Source organism: Phaethon aethereus (assembly GCF_964289735.1).
Source record: "Phaethon aethereus genome assembly, chromosome: Z".
Taxonomy (NCBI): domain Eukaryota; kingdom Metazoa; phylum Chordata; class Aves; order Phaethontiformes; family Phaethontidae; genus Phaethon; species Phaethon aethereus.
In genome coordinates, this window is record NC_138577.1 from 46,296,769 (window position 1) to 46,322,773 (window position 26,005).

Below are 26,005 nucleotides of genomic sequence, written 5' to 3' on the forward strand. Positions count from 1 at the left end.
ACTGGGAACTCTGTGCTGAGTATCTCCGGCCATCAGACAGACACGGACCCTGAGCCGAGAGGCTGGGTTAGGTGTCTTGCTGTCATCAGGTCACGGGGGAGGCCACGGATTTGAACCCCTGTGGGGATATGAAAAGTGACACTCTGTGGTGTGAACAGTGACGCCAGAAGAGTGACTGCCCTCGTAAGAGGTCTCAGGTAGGCATCTCAGGCAACATCGAATTGGACCCAACCATTAGACCCTCAGGCCCTCATTTAATTCCGTGCTTATTAGAAACATGGTAGTTGCAGTTAACTTTTCCTTCCCCCTTCTGCTTTCTTCCCTTCTTCCCAAAACAGAGGTGTGCTAATTTTCTTGAGCACAAGGTGGCAGGATTCAGCTTCACTTTAAAGCCAATGAGAGCTGAACAGCACTTGAAACAGCTAAGGTGAAAATGCTTACATTATTCAGGAGTGCAAATTCAGCTATGACCAAGTAACTAGACAAATGTGCAAATAGGTGGAACGCTGGAACACAAGAAAATCCAGGCTAGAATGCTCAGAGAGTGCCTCGTGTTTGGAGGAAATTCAGAAAAGTGCTGTGTGGAAGCCGATTTTTCTCACTGAGGGGAAAGATGTGGGAGCTCAGGGCAGAGAGGCAAGTGCATGTTGGAATAGTTATTAACAGATGCTGCCGTTTTGAGTTCATATGTTTGCTCTGGGTCATGATGCAGCCGTGTGTCTCTGACCAGAGTTCTAGCCTGAATGCAAGAAAACTTTCATGTGGAAAGTTTCATAGGAATCGGGATATTTCTCTGGAAAACAAAAGGTTTCTGATAAAATAAGGAGTTCCCGTGAGATGTACAAGCTCTCTCTTGCAACAGCTAAAAATCCACAAAGCAAAATATAAGCAGTTTATTTCTACACAGTTTCTGTAACACTGGTCTTTCCCTAGGCACTCCTTTGGACAGGACAGGATACCCTAGTACACACTCAAATCATGTGGCCTTTACCTTTTCCCAGACACTGTGGTATAACTTCTTATTCCACCACCTAAATAACAGTACTCTTACAGGGATTCTTTGAGTTTGCAGTGCCTGCCCCTTCTCCAGAAATTCGTGTTCACACCATTTCAGGTATTTCCTATAATTTCTGTGCTATGATACAAGGATACTTTATGTATGGAGTTAAAGTTTCAGAGTGACTAATTTCAGGACAGTAATTTCAAGAAAACACTTTGCGTATTTCAGCATCTTCAGGTTTTGCTTCTATCTGAATATATTCAGATGAATGTGCTCTCATAGCTTGATCTATAGCCATAAAAAATTGGGCAAAGAACTGTGTATTGCAAGGGAACAGAATCTCTGGGAGGTAGTTAATTTGTTTTCACCTACCTAAGGCAAATCTGACTCTACTTTACCTGCCCTGGAGAGGCTCACCTCGCCTGCTCTGAGAAGGCTCTATTGCTCAAGGTGCCAGTGTTCTCCAAGGTGAACTATTTGTCGTTGCTTACCTGTCCTTTCCACACAAAAATTTTCATAGCCTCGAACATCAATCTTCCTTGCTGTAAATCAAGTGCATTACTTCTTCTCCTGTCCGACAGACAAGGGAAAAAATTATTGCCTATCCCTTTGCACACCCTTTGACATATTTCAGGGGTGTTACTGCACTTCCCTTTAGTCTTCTGCACTGAAGAAAGCCAGTTCCTTCGATCTTGATTCAGAGTTCATGTTTTCTAGCCCTCTGATCACACTCTATAGCTTTATTGCATTTTCAAGTCTTTGTTCTAGTTTTACCACCTTCAAGGTGATGTCTGCTCTCAGAGCGTTACCAGAATGTCTCTAGGGATTTAGTTGCGGCTCTTCTTTAAGTAATGGTTCATAGGAAGTACTTGAGCAGTTCTTTCCCGCTTTCTTTAATCTGTGTGAAAAACCATTGAAGAATGGTGTTACCTTTATAAATAAAATTTATCTCCATAGAAATAAAGTCACAACTTATCACAGCAATTCTTTGTACAGTTATTATTTTGTAAATCTGGAATTAAAAGACTCAAAGCATCTAGCTGTGCCTATTGAAAGAGCTGCTCTTTCCCCTGGTAGGCCAGCAATGGTATTTCTTGGTGGAGCATTCCCTTGCTTTCATTTTGGCAACTTTGGTGGCCCTAGCATACTGCACTTCCAGTTTGTTATCCTCCGACATTCTCCCCCCAGCCTATTTTCATCATACTAATTTTAGGGGAACTATATTTTTAACAGAATTTGGTCTTTTACCAACATGTTTTCACACCTGGCCATTTTTGGCATTGTCATGCAGAAATTTATGTGGCTAAGTCCCAACCCTTCTAAGAAATTATTACGGTACAACTCAACAATGATCTTGCGAGAAATATCTTTGAGTTGCAGAAAATACAAACTGATATTTACCACAACAGTTGATGATACCCCTTTCCAGAGTGTGTGCTCTAGTGTTACTTAACACTTAGCGGCAGCCTTACGAGATAAAGGTCCTACCTATGGAACTTTACTCTTCCAACACTACTGATTTACCTAATTAGCCAGTTTGATCCAACTGCATGGTTTTATCCAAGTTGCATGGCTTTATGGAACTTCTTTGACAATTTCTCAGTTTCCCAGAATCACAGAAAATAGAGACGTGAGATGTCTGTGAGGTAATAAAGTCCTTTTATGGTCCTTCCATGTTGTTGTGCTGCATCATGTGGCTTTGTTATTCCTTGGGCCTCTCTTGATTTTCCTTGCGTTTTATTTAGAAAGGACAAAGTGGTGAACTTGGTAAGGAGGAGATATATTCTGAGTAGAAGAAATGTATCTATATAACTGTCCTGGTTTCAGCCAGGGTAGAGTTAATTTTGTTCATAGAAGCTAGTGTGAGGCTACGTTTTGTATTTGGGATGAGAAAATGTTGATAATGTGCTGATGTTTTGAGCTGTTGCTACGTAGTCGAGGACAGTCCAGCTTCTCGTGCTGGCCTGCCAGCGAGCAGGCTGGGGGTGCATGGGAAGCTGGGAGAGGACACAGCCAGGACAGCTGACCCAGGCTGGCCAAAGGGATATTCTATACCATATAATGTCATGCTCAGTATACAAAGGTGGGATGAAGAAGAAGGAAGGGGTGGAGGGATGTTCGGAGTGATGGCATCTGTCTTCCCAAGTAACCGTTACGCATGATGGAGCCCTGCTTCCCTGGAGATGGCTGAACACCTGCCTGCCCATGGGGAGCAGTGAATGAATTCCTTGTTTTGCTTTGCTTGTGTGCGTGGCTTTTGCTTTACCTATTAAACTGTCTTTATCTCAAACCATGAGTTTCCTCACTTTTACTCTTCTGATTCTCTCCCCTGTCCCACCGTGGGGGAGTGAGCGAGTGGCTGCGTGGGCCTTAGTTGCTGGCTGGGGCTAAACCACGACAATTACTTAAATTTCAGAACTTGGTTTAAATGTGATAACATGATTGGCAATATCCTCAGTTTTATCTCTCTTTACCTAGCCTTTGCTCCTTGCCTTACAGGGGGGTATAAATCACTGTTTCAGCTAGGTATGGCTATGACTTTCTTAGCAGGATGCTCTTTGAAAGCAAAAGCAACCCTGCCTGTGATGATGCCAGGCCTATGAATGTGCCCAGTACCCAGAAAAACTGGATTTTTCTGTAGCCTGAGCAAATGCAAAAAGAACGGAATGTGCTTTCAATTAATGAGTGCCACGTCAAATTGATTCCTGGGCACTTTCTAACAGCGCACTGACTACTTGTTCTGTACCTTTGTAACAAAAATTCTGTAACCTTTCGTTCTTTGACTCACCCAGATTTACTCACATCCAAATACTCAGCTCAGGTAATCAGGAAGGGGCCGTCACCATCTCTGGCCACAACGGTAGGGAGGTAAGTGAAGAGCCGGCCAACAGGGAGCAAGCACTGCCTGTCATTTGCCAGGAGAAGAGGCACGCAGCCTCGGAAATGGCGAGGAAGAACCCCACTATTAGGCCCAACTTCCCAGGGCGGCCGCTCTTTGCACCTGCGGAGTATCCAACACACGTCAGACGTGCCTCAGCCTCCGTGCACGGAAACGGTAACTCCTTGGCTCCCCCCACCCCCCCGCGGGCACTGTCCCTAGGGCGGTCGGGGGTTAATTAACCCCCCCACGCTAATTGCAGGCGGTCCCCTGGGTCCCTCTCCCGCCCCCGCCTCCCCCCCCCGCGGGGCGCGGCGCACGGCGGCGGTGGAAGGCCCGGTGGCGCGGGCAGCGGCGGGCGCCCGCGCGCCGGCACCGCGCCCGGGGGTAGCGGGGAGAACGCGGAGCGCCCCCCCCGGCCGCGGGGCCGCCAAGGGAGGGTTGACGCGTTTTTGGGTGGCTCATCCGTCGCCTTCGGGGGCTCGTACCAGCTCCCCGCGTGCCACGCGACGGCGAGACCCCGCCCCGGCGGGGATGCCCGGTGGCCCTCGGCCAGGCGTCCCCGGGCAGCCCGCACCGGCGACGGGGCGCCCCCTACCCCGCGGGGCGGGCGCGCGCGCGTGTAAGCGCGTGTGTGTAAGCGTGTGTGCGTGTGCGCCTGGAGGCTCCGGCGCAGGCTGCCTCCTGGTACCTCCTCTTCGGCACCCTCCCTTCTCTCCCCCCTCCTCCCGCTCTTGTCCCTTTTGTCTTTTTTTTTTTTTTTCGGATTTCAGGCTCATTTTGTGGAGTTTCTGCCCCTCTCTGCGTCAGCCCCACGTCACTTCGCCGGCAGCTCCCCGGCTTGGGCTGGAGCAAGGAGCTGGGGCTGCTTTATTATCAGCTGGAGGGAGGAGGAGACGGTGCGTAAAGCGGCGAGTGCGGCTCACCGAGCCCCGCCGCCGCGGGCTGCGCCTCCCTCCCCGCCGCCCGCCCTCCCTCCCCTCCCGCCGGCGGGCAGCGGCCGCCCGAGCCCCCGCAGGTGGGAGCGCAGCCTCCGCCACCTGCCCCCGCCGCTCCGCGCGTTTTGCAGCATCATCGGGAGCCGCCGCGGAGGCAGGCGGCACCGCTCCCCGCCCGCCCGTCCGCCCGCCGGGCCGGGGGCAGGTGCCGTGCCGCGCCGGCGGCCCCGCTCGCCCCTCTCCGCCCCGGTGCCGCCGCAGCGCCCGGCTCCGGCTCCCGCCGCCCTGCGGGGCGGCCGCGGCTGGCGGCTGCGGCGCGCCCATGTGAGCCCCGGCCGCGGGGTGCCCGCCCGCGGCGCGGAAGGCTGCGCAGCCTCCGGGCGTGCGCCCCGGCAGCGGCGGCGGGAGCAGGCGGAGGCCGTCGGGGCAGCGCTGGAGTGAGCGGGGCCGGCATGGTGTCCTGGCGGCGGAGGCCGGGGCCCGGCCTGGCGCGGCTGTGGGGTTTGTGCTGCCTGGTGCTGGGCTGCTGGCGGGGCGCGCTGGGCTGCCCCGCGTCCTGCCGCTGCAGCTCCTGGCGGATCTGGTGCGCGGAGCCGGTGCCGGGCATCGCCTCCTTCCCCGTGCCGCAGCGGAGCGCCGAGGGCGACAATGTCACCGAGATGTGAGTACGGCCCGGGCCCGGCGCGGGGGCGCGGCGGGACGGAGCGGCCGGAGCAGGCTGCGGGAGGGGGCGGCGGGCGGCGGGGCACTTCCCCGCGCCGAAAGGCACTTGCTCCGCGGGCAGATGGGGTGGCTGGAAGCCCGGAAGCCCGGTGTGATTTAATTTGGACGCGACTTCCCAGAGACACCGCTGCGAGCCCATTCAGCTGGTGAATCCTAATGGCTCGCGATGCGGTTCCCGGGGAGCGGGGCGGGGGTCGCCGCCGGCCGCAGGGGAACCGCGGGCGGCCCCGGGGGTGCCGGCTCCAGCCCCTGCCTCTGCCGGGATCGCCCACCGCCCCGGGCCCCCCTGCGCCGGCAGCGTATCTGGGAGGGTGTGTGTGTTATTCTGTTTTTATTTATTTTTTTTTTATTTTCCCTCCCCCAGTTTATTCCTGCGAACCGAGAGGTTCGGTGGGTGGCTTCACTCCCACTCTCCCCCGCCGCCCCCGATCTCTCATATACTCTTTTTCTTTTCAAAAAGAAAAAAAAAACAAACCCAAAAAACCAAAAAGGAAGTAAAAAAAGGGGGGGGGGGATGCGGCAGATTCTGGTGGAAGGCACCCCAAAATATCTTCCCTGCCCTGGCCACAGGCATGCGAGTCTGCTTTGCCCTTCTCAGCAAGGTGGCTGGAAGGAGAAAATACTGAGCCTGCAGAGGAATGAGCATTCTGCTGCCTCTCTATAAGTGCTGGAGGATTAGGAAACCGTCATTAATAGTGAGGAAGGTGCAAAAAGTTGGTGGATTTTTTTTTTTCCTCTCTGTTACCCATGCATTTCTTCCATTCTCATTTGCCTGCAGACGATGTTCGGTGAGGGAGTTCCGTAGCTTTTCGTGTTCAATCCTGCATCGTTTCACAGCTCTCTGGCATCCACCACGTACGTTGCCTGAGAAAAGCTGCAAAGGCTCTTGCTGTGCAAAAAAATTTGGGTACCAAAAATTTGGGTAGTTGCATTTGGGAAAAAACCCCCTCCTAAAGCTGTTTTGTCTATCTCCGTATCTTCCAGTCCCTGTTGTTTGTGCGTTGTTTTCCATGGCATTTTTAATGTAAAAGATACCAGAATATTTCCCCCCAAATCTGTACAGATTTCTCACCGTATGTGTTCTTCATCCTTCTTCTCTTTTTCCAGTTGCCTTTAGAAACAATGTAAAAATAACCCTGAAATACTGTGTTTTAGATTTTAGATTAAATTCTAGCCTGTGGGCTACCATTCTGCAGTTTGCTGAACTCAATTTGCAGCATTTCCCCGCGTGTGTTTGGGGAAAAAGCTGGAGACATTAATTTCCACTACTCATATAAGGCCTACCTTTGGGAGATTTTTAGAACCTATGGTAAAGAAACAGTCTTTCTGAGTTGTTACAGCAGTTATTGTTTTGGATGTTTGTTTAATATTCTCTGGATTGCTTCATTAAAAAAAAATTGCTTTGAGCTATGCACCTCTGCTCATTTTCATAGGCTTTGCTAGCCTGATTATCCAGTAGTTGCAATTTGGAGGTAACAGCAATTTCCCCCTAGAATTTAAACTGTGTTTAAAAGGCCGGAGGAGAAAACACATGTGTAAATATGTATTCCAGCCATGATCAACTGAAAACATGTGTAGTCATTTTGCATTGATGCTTTTGGTTTTTGATTTTCCTGTGTTTTTTGTGCACCACTGTCTTTACAGTTCTTTTCAGTTTTTACTGTATCATTCTGTGACATTGCATGTTGTCGTGTTTGGTGATCTAAAAATAATTTTGAATCATGGATTTCTCAGGAGATGCTGTTGCATGTATTTTAGATGGTCTTTTCATGCGTACTTCTAACATAAAACACAGAGGCCTTTTAATTAGTTTATAGGCATAAATTAAAAATTGGACTGCAGTAGCTGTCACGTTATTTCGTTGTGGGAGCTCAGTAAACAGTAAATATGTAGGGAAGCGGTTCTAATATGGTAGATACAGATTGTGGAAACATTTTTTTAAGGCTGCACATCTTGCTTTATTCTATCTAAGAAACGTGTTTAAGAGGCTGGGGCATTGCATTTTACTTGGGAAGCTTCAGGCCTGATTTTTCACGTAGGTGCTCTGTAGATAGAGGAGCAAAATTCCATTCGTCTCTGGTGAAATTACTCTTGGTATAAGTAACAGTGAGGAGAGCGTAAGACAATTAATTTCTAGTAATTCATTCCTGTGTATTTCCTGAGTGTCTGTTGAAACCAGTCCTTCATTTGTTGCTTGAGACCTGTTCTTGACGGGAGTGGATCCCGCAGTCCACGGGCGCTGGGGGCACTGGGGCTGAGTCAAGGTCCTCCTCACTGGGGCCATGTGGACTGGGAGCGCTGGGATAACTGCATGGCCAGGGTGGGCATGTGAAACCCTCCGTGATGCAGAGGGTTGGCCGCGGGCCAGGTGGATGGCAGCAAGCAGGCAGGATGTTGTGAGTGGGCAGTGAGGGCTTCCCGTTGGCTGCCGGCGGTGGGAGAGAAAGCTGGAGTGGTGCTGGGTGGCAATAACAGAGCTGCGGTCCCATCACTTGACAGCCGGGTGCTTCAGCTCTGTTTTGGCCCGTTAGGTGAACTGGAAGCACTCTCCTCCTGGTCCAGCTGTTACTTGACTCCTGGTTGGATCGCCCATCCGAAGCTACTGAGAGCAGCAGAAAGACAACCCAGAGCACTTCTGCATCAGCCCTGTGAGGGCCAGCTGCTGAAGCTTGGTGTGGGAGGGCATAAGAGTATTTATGCCTGGTGCTTTTCTTAGCCATCTTTCTCACTCTTTCCCTTCCTAGTTATTTTTTGCATAGTTTTCTATTAAGGTGACTAGAAGACAGATTTTGAAAATTCTCTGTCTCTAGCAAGATTTTAGACTTGTCCAGTTGGCTAGGGTGCTGACGTGGGCTGGTCTTTTTCTGGAAAGCATGTGCCAGTGCTGAAATCGCTTATTGTAACAGAGCTTAATCATAATGATTGTTTGGTAGTTTTGATATTTTTAGAGATAAATTGAACTCTGGAGAGAGGTCCTGCATTAAAATCATGATATCAGTCATTGAAGAGCCAAGGACCAAGAGTGGTGAGAGCAAAATGAGTATGTAAGTCTTGTTAAATCTGTGCATCGTAGGCACAGTAGCAAATAAGTAGTCCTTGGCGAGATCACTTGAGCAAGAATACTAATAGGCTAGTCAAATGAGTACTTTTTAATGTGTTGAGGGGTTTTTGCAAAAGGACCGGTGTAATATTTTCTCATTAAGTAAAAAGGTATTGTTAGTATATCTCAGTGTATATGACTCTTCAAAGACTTTGATTTCAAAGTATCTCCTTGCAGTGCAAGTCTATTCCTGGCCTAGTTTCACAGTTCTGGTATCAAGTCATTAATATGTTGACTTACAATTATTCAGGTGAATGGGGTTTGAAATTAATTGGTGTGTTTCAGGAAGAACTGCTTGCCAACAAAATAGTAGGTGACTTTTAAGCGCTTGCCTATTAAGAGAGGTGATTGTGTATTGCGTACATTTCAAAACCACAAAATAAATTTCTAATGCAGTTATATAAAGCACTCTAGAATTGTTAATAAATAAGACAGGATAAGTAATTTATAGAGTAAATTATTTAACAAGTCATGTGAGCTTGTGCTAAAAAAAGGGCATGTTTAAATTCATATGAAGCTCAGAGCTGTTGGTATTTTGGGTCTTCTTCATTTTAGATTTCAGGGCTGTTGTAGATTTCATATAATATAAAACTGTCTACAAGGCTTCTCAACCCCCAACCCCTTCCTTCTCAAAACAACTTTTGGCTGCGCAGCATTGCATGGCTTGGCTGGATTGAAAGGTTATTTCTGGTGACTTGGAATTGTACAATAAAAGACAAGGCATCAGGCTACAAATTATTAAAGGGGTTTTGGACAGTGGTGATATAATAGCTGCTTTTAAGAATTTGTCTTTTTTTTATTTTTAATCTTCTTTTAAAGGTCTGGGTAATTAGTTAAGGTGAGTTGAAAGCAAGTGTTAGGAAAATCAGTTTTGTAATTCCTAGACTCTAAAAATATTCTAAATGTCACAAAGCATTGGGTTTTATATATACTGAGGTTCCTTTTTTTTTTTTCCTCCTAGGAAACCTTTTGTATGGCTTGTTTTAGTCCTTGTCCTTTTGGTTGATAAGGACTGATGGGGCTCCTCGGGGTCTCCACAGGGGCTGTCTCCAGCAGACTAAGACGAACAGCCCGTGCTGGAGGAGGGCAGCATCCTTCATGGAGACGCTCCGCATTGGGCAGCATTGAGCTGGCAGAACACTGCCTCTCTTTCTATGTCTCTGGTCACTCAAGGGTTTTAAGAGACGTTTGGGATTTATATACGAAAATGAAAGCAATTTTTATGAATTCAAAGATTTGGTCTTGAATACATTGTTTTCAAGAAACTTCCACTTCTTTCCATACTGATGAGAAGACAGAGGGCTCAACAGTCCAGCCTGAGATATCTTTAGGATGGCATTTTCCAGATTTCTCAGGTTCTGTTTTTTCCTTATTATTTTTAAGCTGACAGTGTAAGGGAGAAAGTAGCTTAGCAAGATTCTAGATCCAAATCATTGTAAAGCAAAAACTTTTACATAACTAAAAAAGGGCCTTATTTCTCCATTTTGGATTTTGTTTTAAAGTGAGAAGGACACGCCCCGGCCCCCTTCTTTTTGGATTGTAGTTCTCTCTCTCCCTGTCATCTGTCATGGCAAGAATGTCTAACTATGTCAATGAAGATGGCCATCCAAATATCCTTGCCCAAGCTGGATGAGTGTAGCAGGTAATGAAGAGTAATCAAGGAAGAGAAATAGAGCAGAGAACTCTAAAACTGTCACAAGTGCTTTATTGATGTTAAATATATATTTATCTTGTTACATTTGAAAAACCTCTCTTTGAAAACTTTCCTTTAAAAAGTGAAGCACTGGTATAAATTCATTAAGTTTTGTGCATTTCAAATGAAGGAACAAATTCTTAGAGGTTTTGATGGCCACATATCTGTACTGCCTGGGATATGAGTATGCTCTTTCACTGGACGTTGATCTTAGCTGTTTGCTAAGATCTCTTCATCCGAATGTATTTTGGAACATAGCTGCTATTAAAATCAAATATAATCAGGATGACCCTTAATTCCTGTTCGATAGTGAGCCTATATTTTTGGAAACTTCATAAAGCATACCAAACTACTCCCGCTCCTGAAATATGCATATGGAGATCCTGTTTGTTACATAGCTACTATTAACCGTAACATTGCACAGTCATAATGGACTTATGGGAAAGGAGCCATGCCATGGAAATTATGTTGTGAATACGCAGGTTTTTTTATTTTCCTGGAAGCAAATGACCTGCTTTGAGTGTTGGTCATCAACCGAAGTTATAGTTGAAACTTAAATATATTTAATACCAATTCAGCTATTCCTGTTTTTGGTGTGTGTTGTCATTGGTAGAATAAATTGTTGAAGATCAGATTTCACGTCAATGTTCTTTGGTTCCTAGACAAAACCTGAAGAAATGAGATTTTTTTTTTTTTGCACAAATAAGAGAAAGTGGAACAAGGCAGGCCCAAGGCATTTTCAGAGGCAGTTTAAGAGGTCATAATCTCTGAATGGTGTGACTTGAATCATCCTTTTGCTAAGCGCGCTGGTCCTGATCCAGCAACGTACTTAGGTGCCTTTTATTTCAGGAAGAAGCTGAGGCTGAGATTCAGGTCTTGTTAAGGTCAGTGGCAAAACTGGGTGGAATTAGCATTGCACCAGGGTAGTGTAGTTTTGAGGACGCATGCGAAGGATGAAAAGAACTTTGCTTCAAGCATTTTCCTGCCTGTTTTAAGCTTGGAAGAGAAGGGGCCTGTTGCTCCATTATTTGATGTGTTTTTGACTTGCGGCTTTCCTTGGATCTCAAGCGTTTTCCTATTGTGTGAAGACAACATGTGTTGAGGCAAGATGAAGCTGAGATTGAGTATTTTAGAGGGGTCTTTTACAAAATTTCAAATAATTCTCTATTGAAATGAACCTGCACCTCCATGTGCAAAACAGTAGCAGCCGTTGTCACTACAGGAGCTTGTGCCAGATCCATAGAGAATGTATGGTTTACTGTATGCAGTTGTCTGATGTATAAATAAAAGAAGGGCAACACATTAATCAAAGTCCATTGCTGAAGCAGAAAAGCAGTGAAGTGGCAACTCTTCTGAGCTTCTTATGGAGGAGTCTCTTGATAGAGCTCTAAGTTGGAGCTGGGCAAGTTACCTATTTTTCCTCTTAGCTTGACAGTTGAGCCAAAAGAAATCTTCCAGTTTCAGATTTAAATGAAATTATTTTTACATTTTTTTGTTTCTTAACTATACATTTAAAAATAACTAAGGCCGTATTCAGCAGATACCCTGTGAAGCACGGATGTCCCACATCGCACCATCAGATGCTGTATTCCATACGAAGAGTGCATAGGACGTGACTTTTCCCATTCTTTTGTAACAACTGTCTGATTTTCTGAATGCCAGACGGCAGAACGAGCATATGCGGATAAATCATGTGCACATAGTGGCCATGTCAGACGTACTGGGTTCGGACCGGGAGACTTTTCACAGCATGTGCTGCGGGTGTCATGCGCTGGGCTTGCTAATCATGCCTGGGACTGTCCCAGGCCCCAGCATTTAAAATCTGGCAACTCCCTATGAATGCTGTAGCGAAGGCACCGAACTCAGCCGGCTACTCTCCTGCCAGCAACGGAGAGCCCGCTTCCTCCAGGAGGCGATTCGGGAGGCTAAATCAGGTTCCTGCGGCAAATTGCCCGATGGAGGCGTCTTCCCCTTCCCTCTCCACTGAGTATAAGAAAACCTTGGGGACTTACTTCGCTGGGGTGAGTGGAAAAAGCAAGAGCTTCCTTTTCGGCTGCAGGGTCACGCAGCGGAGTAAGACGTTTGTGTGGTCCTCAATGAGCCATTCCAGCAGCGCGTGCGGGGAGCCCGCTCTGCCTGAAGCAGAGCATGGGTCTGAACCAAGGTCTTGCATGTCAGCGTCTTAACTGCTGTCCTGTATGGTGTACAGATGTGGGCTCGCCTCGGTTCTTCCTGTCTGAGCTGCCTCACTTGGCGTGGAGCGTTTGAACGTGCGTCTGGGTCAGAGAGCAGGACCGCCTGTTCAGCTAAGCGACTGTGACGCTCATTTGTGCGGCGAGGCAGCTGGGTCCTGCTCCGCCGAGTGTGCAAGTACAGCAAAAATTAGAACAGGTAATGTTGAGACTGCCCTCTCTGAGGTTGCTTTATCGTAGGGTATCTTCTGAGAGGCTGGGAGCACATTCCTTTAGGGAGAGGAAGGGGTTGAACCTGGTACTCCTGGACACTACTGGAGCATTATTTCCAGCATTTCTTCCAAATCTGTGGTCCTCTACCTCACACAGACATGTCTTTTTTTTTTTTTTTCTAAACATGTGAATCTATTTGGTGAATATGGGTCTAGTCCAGGAAGGTGAAATTCCTTTTTTTTTTTTCTTTTTTTTTTTTTTTTTCTGCTAGGTGGGTGAATAGTCTGTTGCATATTCATCTCCTACTCTCCCCTCCAGTCTTGCCTCTTCCTAATTTTTAGAAACAGGTTTTTGAACACTTTATGCGTTCTGTGATACTCACCTGGTAAACACATACACTGTACTCACCTGCTGGGAGCAGTTCTGTTGACTGCATGGGACTGTACTTAAGCGTACGCTGAAGTGTTTAACAGTTTAGTGTGGTTGCAATGTAAGTATCTTTTGAAGACTGTGTATTTCACACGTTTATACATACACACGAATTTTAAGACTTTTTGTGTTTGTTAGATTCAAATAGATTTACAAACACTTTGAATTGGCACAAATCCACATGTGACATCAAGGCACCCAACAAGAAAAATACTAACACAGGGCACTGCTTCTGCACTAGACATCGCTGCAGATCCTGGACCATGTTTGTATGCAGCGACTGTCTTGTTGCCTGTGTCATTTGGGGGATGTGGACCTAAGTGGCACAGCTGCAGGAATAGATACCACTGGTCCTGGAGGTGGGTGCGGGTGAAAGAACGACCCTGAAAGTGTTCCCTGCTCTGAGTGTTTCTCCCAGCCCTTCATGGCATTCCTGTCTGCGTGGAGACAGGGCAGTTGTTCCTTCTGTTTGCTTGGTCTGGCTGGATGCATGGCGCTCGCCTGCTGCGGAGCGCTTCTGCCTGTTCTCATGACTTTCAATGAACAGTTTAACTTGACGCAGTTTTGCTCTTCATAGTGGGTATCTGAAGTGAAAAGTTTAGGAGATGAGAGTCCTAACAGTTGGGGGTGTCATCAAAATGTCTGCTCAATCTTGTATAATTGCAGGTGAACACTTCACCACACACGTCCTGAGACGGGGGGAGTGCTGCAAAGGTGTGTAGGTTGGAGGAGTGCGGACGGGCCTGTGCAGCAGTGTGGTGTGGTCTTGAGAACCATAAGGAGGAACAGGCTGGTGGATGGGAAGAATATGGCTCTCATAAGCAGTGGCAGGGGCAAAGGCGGTAAAGGTAAATGAAGAGTCCTGTGAAAGTAGTGGTGGATAAGGACAAGGCAGCTTTTCAGAAACAGTGAAGAAGTTTGAAGGCTATTGTAGCAAAAGATGTCACCTTCTGAAAGAGGTATGTGTAGGGTACCTGCTTGTTAGTTACCTACCTTAGTTTGAAGTTAGTACCTACCTTAATTTGAAGAGAAAATGGTACAGAAGATGAACTAAGACTTAAAATGGTGTTAAAATGGAAAATGAAGCTTACAGAAGAGTAGATTTTCCTAAAGTGTAACAGGAAAGACATACATGAGTGTGTTTTTAAGTAAAGTTGATCTCGCTCTGGAAGAGGCAATACGTATATGTCAGGCAGCAAGAACGAACAGAAATACAAAGAGAAACCTAAAGGACAGACATAGGACGCTTGTCTGAGTGTGCCATTGCAAGAGAGAACTTCCCAAAAGTCAAACTGGCCAATTACAGGCACATGGAAAGTTATGGAAACCGTGGCAGCAGTGTGGCAGCCAGCAGGAGTATTGGAAATACTCTGGGTTAAATGTGCAGAAATATATATGGATAAATGTGCAGAAAGTGTAACAAACACATCATTAATATATGAAGTGCAAGTAAGAACCTACTTCTGTTAAGTGAAGAACACGATTCCTCAAGTGAAGAGAAAGTGCTTTTTTTAGGAATACTAATGGAAGAAGCTATAAATTCAAAAGATTGGCCAATTAAAATGAGCAGAAATGGAGTGTACAGGACAGAGAACAGAGTGGAAATAAACGTGACAAAAGAAAGTGAAACAGGGAACTGTGAAGAGGACACAAATGTGGAAGAGTGAAGAGTGTCTCTGAAAGGCATTAGCAAAGAAGCAATTTTAATGCTGTTGAAATGGTCTCTGAAAAATGCATTGGTTAAATATAAACAGTAAGGTTTTTGTTGACATACAGAAGGTGGCAACCTGTTCTGGGCCTAGAAGAGTGAGGTAAAAATCAAGAGAGTCAATATCATGGAAAGTCAAAAAGGCAACCCATAGCCCTTTTGTAATGCTTTAGAACATAATGTGAAGATGTATTCATGTGTATCTTCCATTAAAAGACAAGATACGCTTGGAGAAGGCACAGATCTGTGATCAGGACTACACATAATGTTTCACAAGTCTTGGGAAAGAGGCTGGGAAACCACTTGTGAACCATGGTGGCAGATGGTATCATTTGAAGAATGGAAAAACATCTACCAGTTGAGTTCTCTATGTAATAATTGCAGAGAAAAAGGGTAGAGATTACGACCATATGTAGACTCTCAAGACTTAAACAAAAACAGAAGCAGGAAAATTTTTGCTGGCTTATGGGAAGGGGAATATTGTTTGAGATGTCAGGAGTCAAATTATTCAGCAAATTTAATGCATTAACAGGATATAGATGGATTTTCCTGGGTAGATGGCTTCAAGTTTTGCAGCTTCACTCCATTTTTTGGAAGTACTATCTTTTGTTCTGTATTTGTCGTGAGGTGTATTGCATGCAGTGAGTGAGACCGTGGACAGTGTGGCAGGTATGGACATATGTCTCAGTGATCCAGTGAATATCAGGACAGGTTGAATAGAGTACTTGACATTCCAAGAGCGAGTAATTTTAAACTGAATAAAGCCAAGTGTTAATACCAAACAGTGCAAATAATGTATGTGGGGGGATGACTGACCTCAGAGGGAGTTTCTTACATTGAATCAAAGAGTCAGGGAGTAATGAACATGTCAAAACCTGGAGAAAGGAAAAAGCCTTAAAATGTTGTGAAGCATAGTGATTTATGTCCACAAGTGCTTATCTAATTTTGAAGGACATGCAACTCACTTAAGACATCCCTTCCACAAAGTCACTGCCTGAGCATGGGCATCTGGAAAGAAGAGAATTCAAAGGTTTTGCCATCAGCCAGGATGCTTAATCTTTTGATTCACTGGGGGACCTGGAAAGATGCGTATAAAGGATGGTTAGGAGCAATCTCACTGTGCTGTTATGGAACTGATTTTTTGCCATTCTCATTTGAATCAAGGCCAGTGACAGCTGCATAGGTGGTGTATACAAGTGCTGAAAAAGAGAGTGGTTGTTACTAGTTTTTGAAGAGTCACTGCACTAGGTGGTTCTGTAGGGGAAATCAATGTCACGTATATTTGTTTATATGTATTCATTCTTTTGAGATGCCCTTTCTTCCTTGCAAGCCAAATAATAATAAAAAAAAGGTTAGTCTTGTGTCTGCTTTCTGTTGAGAACTGATGAAAAGCCACATTCACTACTCTCCTTTTGTATGTTATCTAATGTGTGATTTTTGGTGTATTTATTATAAAGGGAGCGTACAGGAGTTTAAGCCTCTTCCTAACAGTCTGCAGAGATGATTTCAATGAAATGTGTTATGCATATAAGGTCAGCGATTAAGACACATCTTTTTGAATAAATAGGTTATTGTCTGGCCAGCTGATACTTTTTTCTGACTATATCAAGGAATATAAACATTTCCAAAACAACTTTTCTAAGGAAAAGCTAGACTGTAGCTGTGAATTATCCTCTGGAGAAATGTCAAAAAATTGATGTCTTGGTGCAATATCAAATGTATGAACTTCATGGAGCTCAAGGGGGAGGACAGGTCTCTGAACAGAGAAAATAGTTAACTAAGCACTGCATGCATTTTGGGGAAAGTAATTCTGAAGGTGGAGCTCGTCAAGGGCATGAATCTTAAATCTGGAAGGCTGCATGAAATGTCTAGAGAGTTTGCTTGATGTGGTAGTCTGCAATTTGAAGAGAACAGAACAAACACCTTGAAGCCAAACCAGAAACGTAAGTAAGCCCAAGGGTGCATTACGTTTCATTTTCCCTGCTTCTAAATATAGTAACTGTTTCCTTAAACTCTGCATTGCAGACATATTCATTTATTTTTACTCTTGCCTTCATGTTTGCATACCGTGGGCTTTCCGTTTCCCAGGGAGTTGTAGTCATAAGCAAGAGTATGGATCTGCTCCTGCAGTGCCAAAGCAAGATTGGGATCTCCACTGAATTCCTGCTTTCTCCTGCTTTAAAGCTGGTGGGTTGGCACTAATTGTTCAGGATGACGGCTTTGGAGAAGCAATTCCCAATGGCAACTGTGTACTACTAATTGGATGATCATAGTATGTTGGCACAGAGCAGAATGTCAGAGTCCCACCGCCTCCTGGCAGTTGAGGCAGCCACACATCAAGAACAGGGAATTCTTGAAGGTGACTGTGATTCGTGACCTTGGCCGTGAGATGCTGAGTTCCAGGTCTCCCTGAACAGCATGTTATCTGGCTGTGGGATATGTGTAGTGAGGGATTTGCTCAAAGAATGGGCGTGCCTGTGGCTGTAAAGAAAGATCCCAGTGTGATATGTCAGCTCCAGAGCTGCGGTACTGGCACGTGGAGACATACCTCCTGTAGTCTTCTGTGAGTCATGGTTAAATACTCTAAATGGGAGGAAAGAAAACCCTAAAGGATGAGGAGCCTGTGATAGTGCAATCAGTTTTTCACTCTTTGTGAAATACAGAGTGACTCACAGTTTAAAAATACCACCACTGAACTTGCTCAGAATTTGTCAGGAGACACCAGACAGCCAAGGAGTTGGGCGCCTGTTTGTAAAATTGCTGAATGCTAGGTTAAGCCTACGGTGGACTAACTCGACACACGGCCTCTTTCCTCAGTTACGGCATGCTCTTTTTAGCAGTAGAAGTTCTGTTTCTTAAGGTTGGCCATGTGAAATCTGGCACTGATGGTACCAGATGGAGACAGCAAAATAGAATAAAGTAGTCGGAATAAGCCTGTATATCTGTTGAGAACTTGTCGCTTGTAAGTGTCTATATCATGCTCATTGCTTGCTCTTAGAGTTCCCTTCCTAGGGAGAGCTTGGTCCTTTGTAGAAAGATTTCTTGGTTGAACAGAGATTATATCATTGGTCCCTACATCTGTCTGAAACCTGGCATTCCTGATATGCAGCATTGTGTAGCTCTATGCTTCATTTTCAAACTACGTGAGTTCACACCCCTCGATCATTATTTTCAATTTGGTTTCAGAGAGGCTGCAAATGAAACCCATTTGAATCTGCCAAGTTTCATCAAGTATTGTGTGATGCTTACAAATTTTGCATGATTTTGATGCATAACCATAAATCAGCCCAGGTGTGCTGAAAATGTCCATAAGTTTTAGCATACCTTTTGATGAACTTGGTCTGACATTTGAGTTTGTAAGAAAATACAGCACTAAGGAACTTTGCAGTGTTTAATTGTCGATGTTACCGTACATCTCTCCCAGTGTAGACTTGGGACATATGTGACCTGTCATTAAATGGTAATTGATCTACTAACAGTTCAATGTCTGGAGTGTGCTGCCTTTTTCCCTAAAGATTTTGGGAAAAAATAATTTGGAGTATAAAGTTTTCCCAAAGTTCAGAAACACTTCACCAGGGAATGTTTATTAATTTTAAAAACTTTTTTCCCAGCTGTATGAACCAGAGCTAAACATATAATTGATTTATTTTTTGGAGTGTTAAGAAAATATGTTTCCCATAAAGAGAGTTTTCTGGCAACAGAAGTACTTCTGGAGCTGAACTACAGTGTTGTTTGCTTGCATCTATGTCGTTAAGACTAGCGTGCACTAGTTTTCCAGCATGTCCTTATAGCTCCAAATGGAGCAGTATACCTTCACATACATTAATCCAGAGGAAATAGAGTAAATCAAATAAGTTAGGAAGGCGTAATTCTACTGACCCGCTATTTTCAGATTAAGGAAAAGATTTGAAAGTTAGAGTGAAATCCTTTTTTGAGCTATTGAGGCACAAAATGATCTAGACTGCTTTAAAGAGCAGAACCTGCTTTCTCTTCATGCTGTTGTGGTTCAGAGGTTGCTTTGCTGATGTTATGCAGACAGTATCTGTAGTCTTTCACATGTGTAATGAGCGGGAGTGAAGACCACCCTCTTAAAGGAGAACTTTTTTGGAGGAGTTAGCTCTTTTACGACAGGATTTTAAAATATGCTCTCCAGGACGTTGCAGAAGTGGCGAAGTATGAGTGTGTGACATTGTTCAGTAGCTGCTGAAGTGTGCTGAGGTGAACGTGTTCTCGTAGGTTGCAACGTGCGGTTGGTATGTGTGTGATCCTGAATGCCTTTATTAGAATTAATCAGTAGCTTACAAAGGGGAGATGAAGTTAAGGATCTGAAAACAAATGCCATTTACTGAGGACTCATTGAAGGAGAGGCAGAATGCTGTAGTATAATCAAGCAAAGAGTATTTGTAGGCAGCTGAGGCTTAGCGGCAGCGGTTGGTATTTGCCAGCCGGGAGATGTGATCCGACTGGGTGCTGTCCAGCCAGGTTTTGGGGGTGCTGCGCGTTGCTGTGGGGTGCTTCCAGGCTCCGCACGTGGCTTCAGCCGGCCGTGAGTCAGGATGTTTTTCTTCTCTGCTACAATAAAGACATTCAGTTAAAGAACGGAGTGGATATTCTTAAGGGCAGGCAGGCAAATTACATTTTTCGGCGTCACCCACAGCAAGTCGGAGCTTTTAGAGTATTAATGTTTGATGATAAGTAACATCAAGGTTAGGGTAGTTCTGAAGAAGGTAAAAATAGACTTCAGTTAGGTAGAGGTTTTATTTCAAACCTCCCTCTAAATTAAGCAGAAGAACAACTTCCCCTTACAGTGTACAGCTACAGTCATCGTACTCCTTTCTTTCTCACTGCCATGAAATAGCTGCAAAGGCTTAACTTAAAACAGACTTGTTAAGGAAGTAAGGAAGCGTAAGAGGACGTGACCTGCTTATGGTAAATTACATCTGTCCACTTTTTTTTCAAGGATTTCCAACTGTGTGAAATTTGCTTTACTGTCATGTTCTGTACTAAGAGTGATTTTACAAATGTATTGCAGAGCAGTTATTGTTTTGAGTTAGTTGCACTTAGCCAGAATTTCTTCTGCGTCCCTACTTGAAATATAGTTATGGAAGATCAGTGGTTTCTTTTGGTTCTCTCAGTTAGGAACTGGAATCATAAATCATTCACCATAAAGAGACTAGTACTAGCTCAGAGTAAAGTGTGCCCCCCCCCGCCTTCTTTTTTAAGGGATGCAATAAGAGAAGGAAAGAAAAGATGATAAATTCATGCTGCTGCTGCTCCTTCACAAATATCCTTTTGGTTTGTTCCCTAACAGACCAACACTGATCTTTTTATATAAGTTGTGCACTCAGATCTTTGTCTGATATAAATTGTGGTAGCTCCATTGACTTCAGCAGAGCTGCACTATTTTACGCCGGCTGAGGCTTACCACAGGATGTAATACACTAATATACTTCTGTGCGACACTTTTAAGTTATGTCAAGTTCTGGAGCTTCTCGTAGTGGGAGGTTCTGGTTAAACGCTTTTATGATTAAAATTGCAATGTCAGATTTGGATGGGTGATAAGTGCATTTAAGTGATGGATCTGCGTTCTGGCGATGTTTGTCAGAGGTTTTTTGATGGCTTAATCTTCAGCTAGTGCAACCGGTTGCTCAGTTTCTTTTCTTTTACTAGTTTGAGTCTCTTCACCCTCTGTATTTATCTGTCCTTTTTACTCAATTCCTGTTCTTCGGTGTTTTCCCTATCTCTGTCTGGTCTTGACGGGGTTCTTTTTGCTTGAACACTGAGGCAGGATGAGGAAGGCATCTTCAACACCTCTTGCATAACTTTACTTTAGCATGATGAGGTCCAAGTGACAGAGAAGGTGATAATTAAATCATAATTTCTTCATCAGGGCAGGTTCAGAGGAAGTATGATCATTCACTTGAAGGACTCTCAAGTGGAAGAACTAGTAGTCTTTTATAAGCTACTTCATTGCTTTTACTTGGCAAAATATGTAAATTTACCAACCAACAAACAAAAAAATACATTAATAAAACCCAGTAGAGTAAATTGGATTGCCTTAAAAAATCCAAGGAAGGAAACACAAAATATGGAGGACTATATTATCATGTAATGGGTACACCATGTTAATCCTATCCTAAGAAGTCCTGCAGAGTGGCCAGTGTCATATGATGCTGTAGTAATGTGTTTTGTCTAGTCTCATGCCTTGTCTTTTTACTGCCCTGCTTTTTCCCAAGGGACAATGAATCCCATTAGGGGAAACTTTGCTTTTCCTGGTACTTGGCAAGAGCATAGCCAAAGTCAGCTTTGCAGCTTTGGAGGCGAGCCCAACCCAGCTTTTGGGATTCTCATGCTTCTCTTGGGATGTGGGCACACAGTGAATTTCTCTAACACAGCAGTTGAGGTAGATGGGTTGCCTTTGGGAAAGCAATACACCTTCATTCCAATTCACCAGAATTCCCATTAAATTAAAAAAAATGTTTAAAATGAAGACAAGTTTAATTCTAGTGAAGAGATATTCCTTCTTTTTAGGAAAATGTGAGTTTGGGATGCTTATGAAAATACAGGTCAATCGCTGTTTATGTTTTTCTGGGGCTGGGGTTATCTTTTGAAATGCATGAACTCTTTAGCAAGGCACCTCTTACACCAGGCTTACCTTTCTGCCCATAATGTCAGCTGAATTGCAGTTTCCACTGATTTCTTCTTCCTAGACTGATTTGCACTGTGAAACTTTTTTTCTTGCTGCAGAAGAGGTAACAGATTATATATCATCCCATGCATTAGCTGTAAAACATTTTAACTTCCAGTCTGTGGGAAGTCAATGGTTATTTATAGATCTCACATGATGATAATACCAGAGGACTGGCAGCTTGCATGCCCACATCCTTTTGGGGTTCAAGGCAGATATTGGTCGTATGTGAGTGGACTCAGTGCTTTGGTCTACTATAACAGTTTCTCTTCTCTTAGTTTACGCTTGTGTGTGTAACATCATGAAGTGCAGCTTCCCTTTCCTCAGTTTTCTTGTTGCCAGACCTTGTGGCAGAACTGCAACTACTTTGTGGCAGGGAGAAAAATCAATTGAGTGAGTAATTAAGTTAACAACATGAGAGAAAAGACTAGGGCAGTCTTATCTCCCCTCAGTGTAAGTGGGAGTAACTCCAGTGCCACCATTAAAGTTGGACCTTTTGCTGTTGTGAAATCGATGAGGTAGGGAAGTATGTCCTGGAAAACAGTGACGTGGTAATGCAGCTTTATTTGCTGTGCCTTCAGGGTGACTTGCTTCCTTGATGAACAAGGCTTCATTTCCTCTGTGTAAAACTCAACTGTTTCTCTTCCAGCCCTGTCCTGCAAAGTACTGTTTAAATGATGAGGAAGATTTTAAGGAGCACTTGCGCTCTGCAGATGCACTAACTAGATCTTAGTGATAATTGCAGTAGGTCAGCAATCACTGCTGACTTTCAGACATCAGTGCTGAACAGTCAAAGCCATGGAAGGATCCACTTTCATACTTTTTTCTGTCTTGCTTTTTCAATAGTTACATCGCAAACCAGCGAAAATTGGAAAGTATCAATGACAATGAAGTTGGGTTTTATGTTGGACTGAAAAATCTGTGAGTATATGGGATGCATCTTCCATAAAGCTATTTTTTCTTTATTGCTTTTATAAAAGCATATAGACATCTCATCAGAGTGTAGGCCTAACTTTCTGTGTTCTAGAGGACAGTTGGCGGTCTTGCTCTTGCAGTTCGGCCTTGTTGAGATTGCATCCACACTCTTACTTTAACCATTATTATCATTATGCTTTCCATTATATTTTAAATGAAATAGTCTAACAGTTTCATGTGTTTTCACAGGACCGTGGTGGATTCAGGATTAAGATTTGTGTCCCGTCAGGCATTTGTGAAAAATGTCAACCTACAATACATGTGAGTAAGGAGTGTCTGCCTTCTAAGCCAAAACTGCCCAGCTCATGTTAATTTATTTAATTAGTAATGTATTTCTCTCTTTTACCATTTCCTTCCTATAAAATGTTTTAACAAGACAGACTTATAATGGTCTTTTGTCATTAATTAACCCTAAGTAAGGTATGTATGTTAAGGAACTGGCAGATCATAAGAACATAACAAGGGATGGTAAAAAGACAGTTCAGTTCATTATCCTGTCTCTAACAATGGACTCTGGCTGTGTCTTTTGTGGTAAGTAGTATGGCACAGAGTGCCTCTCGGCTGAGTGAGTTGGCGCTGAGGCTATGATATCCACACTATGCATCACACTCAGTGACATGGGTTTGACTAGCTCTAGTCTGATTCAATGGGCTGAACATGTTTTAGCAGCTGCAGTGCAGTAGGTGCACTCATGGAGCGCATCTAATGTAATTTGGCCAGTGTGTGTGTGCCCAGGGACTGTGGCACAACTGTGAACTTAAGTCCCGTAAGTGGGGATGATCGCAAGATTCACTTTGGAAGCTCACTCAAGATCTGAGCTAAGGCACCCAAAGCAGAATATAAGAATGAGGTTACTTTCACACCCAAATGCAATTTGTGGTTCATGAACTTCAGGAAGCAGAGTTGCTGCCTGTGCAGCTTTTTGACTATGTTTTTGTAGATTTAGCAAAGGCTGAGCTGATCAAAGTTTGTTATAAAACTACAGAGAAACATGATCAGATAAAAGAAAAGACTTTGTTTCTTTTTAGTTTAAGTACATGTCCCTGAAGGACTGTAGTTCCTTTTGGTGGGACAGACATGGAGTAGCTCGCTTTGCTACTTTCATGGAAAACTGTGGATCTATTCCTACAAAACATTGAGATCATGTAAGGGGTTCAGTTCCTCACAGGTACCCTCTTTTAGCCAACCATTCAAGTGTGTGTTTCAATCTATCCGTTTTTGTTAGATCTGTTTAGCACTCTAGTTAGGACTTCAACAAAAGTTAAAGTCCTAATGAGATCGGGAAGACATAAGGCCAAGCGTCGGGCTTCTAAGATACTTCCTTGTAGTATGGAAGAACTGTTGAATTGAGCACAGGGCCGATTGCTTTGCTAATGAAATGGAATCACTTTCTGCACCTCTGTTTTCCAAAGAATGGCAATTAATTCATGTAGGGCAGTGGGCCAGAATGTCCACACCTGCCTAAAGAGCAACTGCTGTCCTTAATGTAGAACAGTCACTGAAGAAGTGTGAACCAGATCTTGTCAGCCTGTGAGGCTTACATATTACTTCATATAGTCATTAATAAAGTAAATAGCTTTTACAATAATCATAATATAAGGGAAGTATCTTCTAGACTGAATTTGTGTGTTTACCTGTGTAACAGTTGTTCAGTGAATTATGGTCTTAAAAGATGAAATTCCATGAAGCCAAGTGCATGTGCACTGGCTATGGAAATGTGCAGTAAGAACTTAGCTGAGTCCTAAGTTCTAATGGCTGAGAGGCACATTTGCAGAGAAAGATTTAGTGGCTGTGCTGGGACAGAATCACAGCGTAATGCAGCAGCACAAAGCAAATTCAGTCTGGGATCAAAAGGAATTTTGTGTTAGATTTTTATGTCTTTTCCCTGTTTCCTTAGCTGCTGGGAAGGCATCTATTGGAACATTGTATATAGATTAGGACACTAAATCTACCCATATTGAAAGATATTACAGAGAAGAACTACAGAGCTGTAAGGAGCTTGTAAAGCCAATAATTTGAGGAGACTCAGAGGCTGTGTATGTTTGATCCAATAAAGAGAAGACTGAAAAGGAACATACATCTTCTTGTCTTTAAAAGAAGAGCAATTATGATGAGGAGAGCAATCAGTTCTCTCCATGAACATGAGTACAGAGTGAGAAACAATGCATTTAATTTGGAGCAAGGTAAATAGATGTTTGGAAGACCTTCCGAGCTGTATGGGCAAGTAGATGCTGAAAAAGGTAACTTTTTTGCCTATTTTCTTAGGGAAAATGAAGTTCATGCAGTCACAGAGTGTGTCTGTCCCCAGTGGTTGCTTCTAACCAAAACTTATACAGGTGAACCCATTTTCTGAAAACTGACCATTGGACAGAACAGGGAGATCCTATTAGAGTTCCCACTTAAGGGAAGAGTGTCATTGTGCATATGACCTGCTAGGCACTACAGAATCCACATGGACGAGTTGTCTTTAAAAATACTTCAGCCACAGGAGGAGCTTCAGCTGGAGCATGCAGCCAAATGTGGGAAATGTGGAATATCTGTTGATAAGCAGGCTTTACTAGATCTGTAGTTCATGAAGCTGCTTGTTAGAAACAAATTAGGCTGACTGACATCTGTTCAGTTGATGTACATGGAATCCTGATCCAGAATACTTATGTTATGAACCAGGAGCTTATCCAGTCTCATACTGTGCTTTCGTTTGGTTGGGATTTAGTAATGTTAGCTGACACAGGATAAGCCCAGATAAGATGGAAAATATTAAGTGGCACCACCTGCTCTATATGCATGTGACAAAGCAGTAGTATGGAGACATTTTTTGCCGAGGCCGATCTATTATCCCTGCAAAAAATGCATTTGTTTGTATTCTCTGGGAAGTCTTGATGCACACTAAAATGTTTCTGAAAGCCCCAGTGAATCACTGCTTGTTGTCATCAGCAATAAAACTGCTGTTGACTGCACTGGGAATGAAGTGCAGCCCCTGTTGTGGTTGGGACAGTGAAAACTATTAAGAGCTGAAAACATTTCGCTTTGCAAGACTAGCCTCCGAGTACAGGTCTTTGAGAAGTCTTGCATTTCATTTTGAAACAACAGTTTGTTACTATGCCATAAAGAAAAAAAAAACTCCAAACACTTTTCTGAAGATTGATGTAACTGGATAAGCTTTAATTTTGCTAGTGGTACTATCACAGTTTTCTTTTTCTTCTATGAAAAATCTTTTTATGTACTTAAGGAGCTTTATTATATGAATGTAGTATTTATTTTATGAATCATATAAGAATATAAGGAACTTCTTAACACACATTTCCTTAAGCCTTTTTTTGTCATTACCTTATTTTCTTTGCCAAACTTTTGTAGCCCAGGTATCTTTCTAGAGTTATGAATGATGAAAAGTTTTGAGTCATAATATAAACAACAGGAAAACAAATGCTCTAATAGGTATTACTTAAATGTAATTAATAGCCTTGCTCA

At 43.9% G+C, this 26,005-nt stretch overlaps 1 protein-coding gene across 1 annotated transcript in view; it reads left to right on the top strand.

Annotated features, from left to right (window-relative positions):
• Nucleotides 1-4,026: 4,026 nt before the first annotated feature.
• The window catches only part of NTRK2 (neurotrophic receptor tyrosine kinase 2), a gene marked incomplete at its 3' end in the record, with an annotated part of 203,201 nt that continues 181,222 nt past the window's right edge, over nucleotides 4,027-26,005 (top strand). The window contains exons 1-3 of the mRNA XM_082013507.1: nucleotides 4,027-5,477; nucleotides 22,409-22,483; nucleotides 22,727-22,798. Of these exons, the coding sequence (XP_081869633.1) occupies nucleotides 5,269-5,477; nucleotides 22,409-22,483; nucleotides 22,727-22,798 (356 nt within the window). The 5' untranslated portion in view covers nucleotides 4,027-5,268. The remainder of the gene's footprint in view (nucleotides 5,478-22,408; nucleotides 22,484-22,726; nucleotides 22,799-26,005) is intronic.